This window comes from Pteronotus mesoamericanus, unplaced genomic scaffold (genome assembly GCF_021234165.1).
Source record: "Pteronotus mesoamericanus isolate MK-2021 breed Mesoamerican mustached bat unplaced genomic scaffold, CSHL_Meso_final contig_192, whole genome shotgun sequence".
In the NCBI taxonomy this organism is placed as follows: domain Eukaryota; kingdom Metazoa; phylum Chordata; class Mammalia; order Chiroptera; family Mormoopidae; genus Pteronotus; species Pteronotus mesoamericanus.
Window position 1 is genome coordinate 3285523 of NW_026555082.1, and position 8896 is coordinate 3294418.

Sequence of the window (8896 nt, forward strand, 5' to 3'; positions counted from 1 at the left end):
CCTGGGGGGCGAGGGCAGCACACCTGGTGGCAGAGAAAATGGGCAGGCGTCCAGGGACCCAGCCAGAGAGCAGAGGCCCCCCTGGCTGTGCCCTGGAGATGACCCCACGGCCGGACCGGGCAGCGGGTCCAGGGAGCCCCCAAAGGGACCCGGGAGGCACCGTTCCCCATTCACTCCCCAGACCGCCCACCCTGGCCCCCCGGTGAACTGCCACCCGCATGAATGGTGGGCGGCCACCCTGAGGCCAGCACCCTGGACAAGGCTCCTGCAGCCCCTGCCCTGAGTGGGAGCTTACAAGGGGGAGCTGGGGCAGACACCCCGACCTTATTCAAAGTGAGAGGGCTGTTCGGAAGGTGAAGTCTGTGTTCAGGGGGCCCCGCAGGAGCGGGGAGGGGGAGGCAGTGCCCATTGCCGGGGCCGAGAACTGGCTGCGTCTAGCCAGGCCTGCCTTGTCAGACGGGCCTACGCCCAACCCCACCTGCTTTCTCCAGGATGGAGTGCCTAGCTGCCTGTTTCCCAGCATCCCTTGCAGCTACATGCAGCCATGTGACTAAGTTTTAGATCAAGAAACATAAATAGAAGTGCCCTGTGCCCTGTGAGACTTCCAGGAAGTCTGGGATAGCCTTTATGTTCTGCTAGGAACACAGAGGTGATGGCTGAGCTCAAGCAGCCCTTGTGGGGCCATGAGGCTGCTTGGGAGCAGCTGAGAGCCAGAGGGACCTGGCCCCCACGGCTGTGGGGCCAACGCCATCTCTGGGCCACCAGGCTCTGACCCTGGTCAGTGTGAGAGAGACATACCCAACCTTACTTGCAAGAGCCACAGTTCCTTGGGTCCCTGTGGGTGCATTGAACCTCACTGGTACGCAGGTCCCTGTCTGGAGTATGTCCGCCTGGGGCGGCAGAGGGAAGAGGGATTTCTCCCCGAGGGGAAGTTCTCGGCCCCGCCCTCGAGCTGGCCGACCCCCCTCCAGGGGTCATCTGCCAGGAGTGCAGAGGGCGGTCCTCGGGGCTAAGAGGAAGTGGCCCGGGGAAGCAGAGGCTGCAGCAGGGAGGCAGGTGGGCAGCCGCCGGGGCTGGAGCTGAGATGGGTGCCACGGCAGACCCCCCCGAGGTGAGTGACAGGAGGCTGGGCCTGGCGGGAGCCTGGCCGGGCGCCCTGGGAGGGGGGCTCTGGTCCCCTCCCCGCCCCATGCTGCCTGCAGCCCCAGGCCCAGGGCGCCACAGAGGCCCCAGCCGGGCCCGCGCACCACCTGTTCCTCCCCGGCTGCAGCCGAGCCGAAGGGTCTCCTGGCGCCGGCAGCAGGCCCTGCCCCAGCCTGGGCCCCGTGCCCGAGGGCAGGGTGTCCTGCACCATCAGCACCCGAATCTCTGGCGCCTGCAGAGGCCACGGCTCCCCACACAGGGCTGGGGGGCCAGCTGTCTTGGGGGGTCCTCCAGTTCACTGGCCCTGAGATACCAGTGCTGGCGGGCCACCCGCTCTGCACAGCCGGCCCCATCCGAGGGACGCACGGGTCCCGGGGGCTGCAGTGTGCACGCCTGGTGGCCAGCGCTCCAGTTCCCACGGGGTCTCAATGGCCATGAGCCGGAGCCCACATGTCCTGGGTGGGCGGCCTGGGCGGTGGGTTGGGGGGCTCCAGGCCGCAGACCGGGCTGCACCCCGACCCGCCTGTGTGCCGGTAGCCCCGAGGGGACAGGCCCTTTTCCCGTGGGGTGCAGAGCCGGGAGCCTTCGAAGGACGGCCCTGGCAGCCTGTTCCACACCCCCAGCCCCGAGGCATCACGCTGACAACCTGTCCTGAGAGGCAGTGGAGGCCCGATGCTGGGCCCCACATCCTTCCTGGGAGGGGCACGGACCAGCTCCCAAGCTCCACTCTGCCAGGTCCGGGGCAGTGCCCCGAGGCCTTGACTCCCTCCTGGGGGCTTCCCGGTGGGGAGGGGTGCCAGCCCTTGGGGACTCTAGCAAGGTCCCCTCTCTCGCTCTGGTTCCCTCCCTGCGATGCTCCGGATCAGGGCAGACCCAGACCCCGGCGCGGCCGCCCCGTGCCCCATGCCCCTCGCTACGGCAGGCGGGTGTCCCACGCGGGGACAGCCCCAGAGGGGCCTCAGGGGCTCGAGGCAGAGCGGGCCGGTCGCGGCCACAGGCGTGTTGTGCGGCCCCCAGCCCCAGGCAGCATCTCGGGGCCCTGCTTCAGCCCCCAGCCCCCCATAGCACGGTGGGGCCCCTGGCTCAGCCCCCACGGGGCCCCTCTGCCCTCTCCACCCAGCATCTTCGCGGCAGAACAAGGACCGCAGCCGCTCGGCGGGGGAGGGGCCCAGGGGCCCAGCAGGGAAGGAAAGTGGCTATTTATAGGCCTGAAACGAGGGCCAAGCTGGAAAGCAGAACTGATTCTCACACTCACTTGCCGTCGTGGTTGAAACAAGGAACTGAGACCCTGACACCCAGACACCTACCGAGAGGGAGGCCGAGGGGCGAACGCACAGCCGGCCAGGCACACGCAGACGCACAGGCACACGCAGAGGCAGATGCACACAGAGAAACAGACGTGTGGAGATACACGGACACACGAACACAGGCTCGGACACACGAACACAGGCTCGGACCCACACTCGTGCAAGGCCAGGGGCCGCTCCTGCCGGTTGAGGCCGCGGCAGGGGCGGCAGCGTGGAGCCTCGCAGCAGGCAGTGACCCGGGGCAGGGACGGGGCAGCCCCAGGGGTTTCGGCAGGTGCCTGTAGGGCGCCCACAGGGGGGTCCCTGGTGCCCAGCTGCCCGGCACTGTGGCCAGGGCTGCAGGTGACACCAGCCCGCCCCCGCAGGTGCTGAGTCCTCCACAGAGAGCGTTGGCGGCCCCCGCGTGGCCCTACCCCACGCCGCCCCCCGGCCCACGGAGCAGAGACCTGAGGACGGTAGGTCTGGGGCTGACGGCGGGACGCAGCAGCCTGCGGGGCCACGGGCGGAGCCATGCGGGGGCTACTCCACATCTGCCCGCACCCGCCGCGCGAGGCCTGGGGCAGCCAGCGCAGCGCCCCCGCCCGGCCCGCCTCAGCCGTAGGCCTCGCCCCCCGAGGGAGCACGGGACCCCAGGCGACGCTTTCTCCAGTTGCAGGTTCTGGGGACACTGGCCATGCTGTGGCTCGGTGGCGTGGCTCTCATCTACCTCCTGTGGCGAGCACCCCATCTGCCCGCCGGGGCCCTGGACTGTGGCCCCAGCCCAGCCCGGGGGCCCCTGTCGGGGGAGGACCGGCAGCAGCGGCCAGAGCCCTGTCAGTGAGTGAGCCTGCGGGGTCTACAGGGGGCCAGGCCTCAGCCCCGGGCAGCAGGGTCCCCGCCCCCACTCCCCTGCCGGGGAGCCCCTGTCGGAAGGAGCAGGCTCCCAGGAGGGAGGCGGGGAGCCCGGGGGGCGGCCGGACTGGGTGGGGTGGGGTGAGGTGGGGCTGGGGATGCGGGGGCTCCGGGGGCTCTTTGCAGCAAACACAAGGCGCCGCCGGGGGCTCTGACAAGGCAGGGGGTCCCAGTCCCGCCGGGGCCAAGGCATGGCAGCCCCAGAGCCCGGCCCTGGGGGCGGGGCCGCCCCTGCCTGTGGAGGCGGGGGCTCGCCACCCCCCGGCCAGGCCTGCCGCCTCCGAGGGCCCCACGCCAGCTCCGGGGGCTGCAGGGCAGCATCTGGGACTGGGTCGGGCAGGGCCCCCAGGCGGCCCAGCTCAGGCCCCCCCCCGACACCCCCGCCCCCGCTCCCGGCTCCCGGCTGTCCCCGCCCACTGCAGGCCTGCGGGGCTCAGGCCCACACTGCCCAGGCCGGTGGCTGCCCCGGCCTGGGCCCCGCCCCGGGCCGTGTTGGCAGCAACCTCTGGGTTTGGCCCCGTGGACGGGGCGGGTGGCAGGAGGCGGGCTGGCAGCTCGGGAGCTCACGCTGGGGCCCCGCTGGCTCCGCCGCAGGCTGGCCCTCGTAGAGAGCTCCCCGCAGGACCTGCCCTTTGCGGCCGGCAGCCCGTCTGCACAGCCCCTGGCCCAGGCCTGGCTGCAGCTGCTGGACACCGCCCGGGAGAGCATCCACATCGCCTCCTACTACTGGTCCCTCACGGGCCCCGACATCGGGGTCAACGACACGTCGGCCCAGCTGGTGCGCATCCCGCCCCCCACGAGCCAGGCTGCCCATCGCTCCGCCTCGGAGCTGGGGCGGTCAGGGGGGCCCGTCCGCGGTGGGGGCGGCCGGGGCCACTGCTCACCGCAGCCCGGGCCCACAGGGAGAGGCCCTCCTGCGGAAGTTGCAGCAGGCCCTGGACAGGAACGTGTCCCTGGCTGTGGCCACCAGCCACCCGACGCTGGTCAAGGGCTCCACCGACCTCCAGGTGCTGGCAGCCCGAGGTGGGTGCCGCCCCGGCCCTGCGCCAGGGTGGGCACGGGCTGGCTGCCGGGTTGGGGGCAGGGACCAGACAGCGGAGCCGGGAAAGCCCTGCACTTCCCCGGGACACCAGCGGGCAGGAGCTCGGGCCACAGCCTCAGTTTCCCCGCCCATACGACGGGTGTGACAGCCGGGCGTGGGGGTGAGCGGGCCCCCGGGCAGCGGGCTCACCTGCCTCCTGGACCCACGCCCGGCCAGGTGCCCAGGTGCGGCGCGTGCCCATGGGGCGGCTCACCGGCGGCGCCCTGCACTCCAAGTTCTGGGTCGTGGACGGGCAGCACATCTACCTGGGCAGCGCCAACATGGACTGGCGGTCCCTGACGCAGGTGGGTCCCGGCCCGGGGCGCCCCGCCCCACTCCAGGAGCTTTGCCTGGCGCCCCCACAGCCGGCCACCAAAGGGCAGCCCAGGCGGCACAGCTGCGCTGCCCCTCGTCACGGCGCAACCCGGGCGGGCGGGTGCGCGGGTCCCAGAAGCCTCGTGCCACCAAGCGCGTGCGTGGGGCCGCGTTTCACGGTCGCCATGCCCGGGCAGACTCTTGCCCACCCCACACCCGGACGCCCCCTCCGCATTAACCCCGTCAGAGTGGCAGTGGGGAGGCAGGCAGCCTGCTCTGCGCGGACAGTGGAGACGGAGGTTTTCTTTCCTCTTTGTGCCTTTGGGCGTTTCCCATTGTTCTTCGGTAATAAGCGCGCATGGCTCTGACCCTTGGAAGCAACGTGCCGGACAAGCAGGACCCGGGCAGCCGCCCCAGCGTCCCTGGCATCTGTCCGTTAGGGGTTCCTACAGCAACACCCCCGGCCCGGCCCATGGCCACCCGCCGCCTGTCCCCGCAGGTGAAGGAGCTGGGTGCGGTCATCTACAACTGCAGCCGCCTGGCCCGGGACCTGGAGAAGACCTTCCAGACCTACTGGGTGCTGGGGGCCCCCAAGGCTGTGCTCCCCAAACACTGGCCTCAGAACTTCTCATCCCACATCAACCGCTTCCGGCCTCTCTGGGCCCGCTTCGATGGCGTGCCCACCTCAGCCTACTTCTCGGTGAGAGGCCTGGCCAGGCCCGCGGGCGCCCTGCTCCACCCGGGCCTGCCCTGCAGCCCTCGCAGCGCCCGCTGGGTCCTCGGGAGCACAGCCTGGCGGGCCAGCGCCCTGGGCGGCCGGGTCTCAGGGGGAGCGGCAGGCCCAGCCCCAGGACAGGGCGCCGCCGTCACCGCCCGCAGCGGAGACAGGTGGCCCGGGCGGTGCCTGGCGATCTCCAGACGCAGTGCCAGGTGCAGGCAAGGGGCTCCCGCTGGCGCCGGGGCGGCGGGGCAAGGGCCAGTTTGCCCTGCGAGCTTGTCACTCGCTGCGGGGAAGGGAGGGGCCCCAGCAGGTGCCCTTCCCTCGGGGTGCAGCCCTCCAGCCGCGGGGCTGGCCCATGGCAGAGACCCGGTGTCCGGGCAGGGACGAGTCCCCCGGCACGGGGCGGCCCCGAGGGGCGGGCAGCCTTGCCGGCGCAGGGGACCGCCTTTCTCGGGGTGGTCAGGGCCAGCCCCGCCCCTCCCGCCTCCAGGCAGCGCCTCGGTCGTCCTCCTGGATCCCAAAAGCTGGGGGGCAGGCCCACGAGGGTCCCCAGGTCAGGAAGCCGAGAGGCTCAGCGCAGGCACCTCTCTGTGCCCTCAGGCATCGCCGCCTGAGCTCTGCCCCCGTGGCCGCACCCGCGACCTGGATGCGCTGCTGGACGTGATGCGGGAGGCCCGGCAGTTCATCTACGCCTCGGTGATGGACTATTTTCCCACCACGCGCTTCGCCCACCCCGCCAGGTAGGGCTGGGCAGCGGGGGCCCTGGCGGGGGGAGCGGGGCCCCGGGCGACCCCGAGGCCTTGACCCCCCCTCCATGCCGCCAGGTACTGGCCAGTGCTGGACAACGCGCTGCGGCAGGCGGCCTTCAGCTGGGGTGTGCGCGTGCGCCTGCTGGTCAGCTGCTGGCTCCACACGGACCCCAGGATGTTCCCTTACCTGCGGTCCCTGCAGGCCTTCAGCGACCCCGCAGCCGGCATCTCTGTGGACGTGGTGAGCAGCCCCCCGCCCCGGGGCCCAGCTGGGGGGAGGCACTGTCCTCTCCTCCGTGACACGCTCCCTCCTTTCTGTCCCCAAAGAAAGTCTTCATCGTGCCCGTGGGGAATCACTCCAACATCCCGTTCAGCAGGGTGAACCACAGCAAGTTCATGGTCACCGAGAAGGCAGCCTACATCGGTGAGCGGCCGCGGGAGCTCGGCGGCAGGGGCGGGCGGGCGGCCTGCGGGCCCTGGAGCCTCAGAGCAGCACCTGGGGCGGGCAGCGCCGGCCACGCCGGCCCACAGGAGCGGACGAGCCCCGGGCCGTCGCCAGCCGGGCGCCGACGGGAGCGCCGCTCCTGGGCCAGAGGGCGGGGCGCTGCGGCCGGGGCCTCGGCGCTGCCCTGAGGACCGCGGGACCCCCCTGCCGTCGCCGGCACCCACAGGCCCAGGCCAGGCACCCAGCGTCTCTTTCCTGCCCCCCACAGGCACCTCCAACTGGTCGGAGGACTACTTCAGCAGCACCTCGGGCGTGGGCCTGGTGGTCAGCCAGAGGGCCTCTGCCGCCCAGCCTGCGCAGCGCACGGTGCAGGAGCAGCTGCGGCAGCTGTTTGAGCGGGACTGGGGCTCCCGCTACGCCATGGGCCTGGACGGACAAGCCCAGGGCCAGGACTGCGTGTGGCGGGGCTAGGCCCCCGCCCCCGGCCTTCCCAGCCCTTGGTGGGCGCTGCTCCCCACCCGGCCCGCCCCTCCCCGTCGGTCCCCCAGCCTGGGCTCCAAGCAGCTCTGCTCGCGCAAGCCGTGGTCAGGGTCAAGGCTGCGCAAGGCCCAGTGCAGCACTAGAAGCTGTTTGCTGCCCCTGCTCTGTAAATACAGCCCCTTAACGGCCACCACCTCCTCCTGGGAGCCCCCCCGGGGCACCTCTGCATGATTCCCACGGAACTGCAATCCTGGCCTCAAGGGGGGCCTTCGGAGCACGTCTGCCTCCCTGTGTCTCTGTGTGCGTCCGGCCGGGGCTGGAGTCCAAAGCCTGACCCTGCGGGGGCTGTGTCCACAAGGCAGCCGGGCGCGGCGGTGCGCACACGTCCTGGGGGCCTGGGGGCGCCCACGCGTGCCACAGCCATGGGCGGGTGGGGAGCGGGAGCAACGGACTGGCCCCCGTGCCCGTGGGGTGGGTGCTGGGCCGCTGCCGGTGCCGCAGGCAGGCCCAGGACTGTGGGGCAGAGCGGACAGGCCCTGGGGCTGGGCGGGGGCACCCCCCGGGCACCGCCGCAGAGCTGGCCCCAAGCGCTGCCCCTGCCCTTCGGTACGGGCGCTGGCCCTGGCTCAGGCCACGAGCTGACTGGAGCTGGGGGCGGGCCCAGGGGTCCGGGGGGCACGGGCGGCGGGGGGAGCCGAGCGAGTGGGCGGCAGAGCCCTGCTCTCCCGCATCCGGGCGGCCCTTCCCGGCCCCGCCGAGGTTCTCTCTGCACCTGCCAGGGCTGGGGGTTGGTGCTGGGCGCCCCCAGCGTCCTCGTCTGGGACGAAGCTCCCTCAGAGCCAGTCTGCCTCCCCGCCCTAATCCGCAAGGACCCGAGGGGGTGCTGGAGGCCCACGCAGCCCCCCGAGGCATCTGGGACGTCGGAGGCCAGTCTGCGTGTGAGCTGCTCTGGCCCAGCCAGGCTGGTGCCGCCCAGCCCTGCCCTGGACCACACACCCCGCGCCCCGCAGCTTCCTCGGCGGCCCGCAGGCAGGGTGCTCTGAGCGCCTGGCGGCAGCCCCCGGCCCCGCCCACGGCCGACGCCAGGCCCGTGCACGTGGGCTCTGGTGGCCACGCCTCCGCGGCAGCCTCAGGCCTGCCCCAGAGCAGACCCGCCCCCAGGAGGCCCGCAGGAGTGCGCGGGGAGGGACCCCGCGGGCCGTGGTGAGGCCCCTTCGGGGTGTGGTGCCCCCCGGAACCTGCCCTGAGCGAGCCCCGCCCCTCGGGGATGGTGAGGGCGGTCCCTGCCTGTGACGGACAGGGTGCACAGGGAGGGAGGGGACACGAGATGGTGACAGCGAGGAGTGTGCCCCGCTGGCTGCCTGAGGGGCACTGAGTGCTGCCCGGGTGGGACGCGGAGGCCACGTCACCCGGTGTCGCCCACCCTGGGAGCTCGGACCCTGGGAGCTCGGACGCGGCCCCTTCCCTAGTCAGGTCCGGAGAGGGGTCCGCGGTCCTGCGGGCGTCACCTGGGCCCCAGCCCGTGGGACCCCGCGGGGGGCCGGCTGAGCCGTGCTGGGACTCCTCCTGACCCACAGCAACAGGGAGAGCACAAAGGGGTGTCGTTTCAAACCTTAACGTGCGGTGATTTCTTACACGGGGCAGACAACTCGCACCAGGGAGCACAGGCGTGCCGGCCACAGCCCCCCGCGGCCCCTGTGGCGCCGAACCAAGGCCCCAGCGTCGCAGGCCTTCACTCGAGGTTCCCAGGGAGACGGAATCCGA

The 8896-nt window shown here is 72.2% G+C and overlaps 1 protein-coding gene across 1 annotated transcript; it reads left to right on the forward strand.

Moving 5' to 3' along the window:
* The first annotated feature begins 1084 nt into the window (after nt 1-1084).
* On the forward strand, nt 1085-7364 carry PLD4 (phospholipase D family member 4). Its single transcript, XM_054567703.1, has 12 exons — nt 1085-1111; nt 1203-1340; nt 2816-2905; nt 3100-3266; nt 3936-4119; nt 4244-4364; nt 4600-4727; nt 5237-5437; nt 6059-6198; nt 6283-6448; nt 6535-6631; nt 6921-7364. The coding sequence occupies exons 1-12, from the start codon at nt 1085-1087 to the stop codon at nt 7121-7123; spliced, it is 1662 nt and encodes a 553-aa protein (XP_054423678.1). The 3' UTR covers nt 7124-7364.
* Nucleotides 7365-8896: the final 1532 nt, after the last annotated feature.

What these genes read in the sequence shown, in the direction of transcription:
- PLD4 (XM_054567703.1), top strand. Translation starts at nt 1,085, where the DNA reads ATGGGTGCCACGGCAGACCCCCCCGAG. An exon ending in GCCCCGTGCCCGAGGGCAGG is followed by an intron (nt 1,341 to 2,815) that starts GTGTCCTGCACC and finishes CCGCCCCCGCAG; the next exon opens with GTGCTGAGTCCTCCACAGAG. An exon ending in ACTGGCGGTCCCTGACGCAG is followed by an intron (nt 4,728 to 5,236) that starts GTGGGTCCCGGC and finishes CTGTCCCCGCAG; the next exon opens with GTGAAGGAGCTGGGTGCGGT.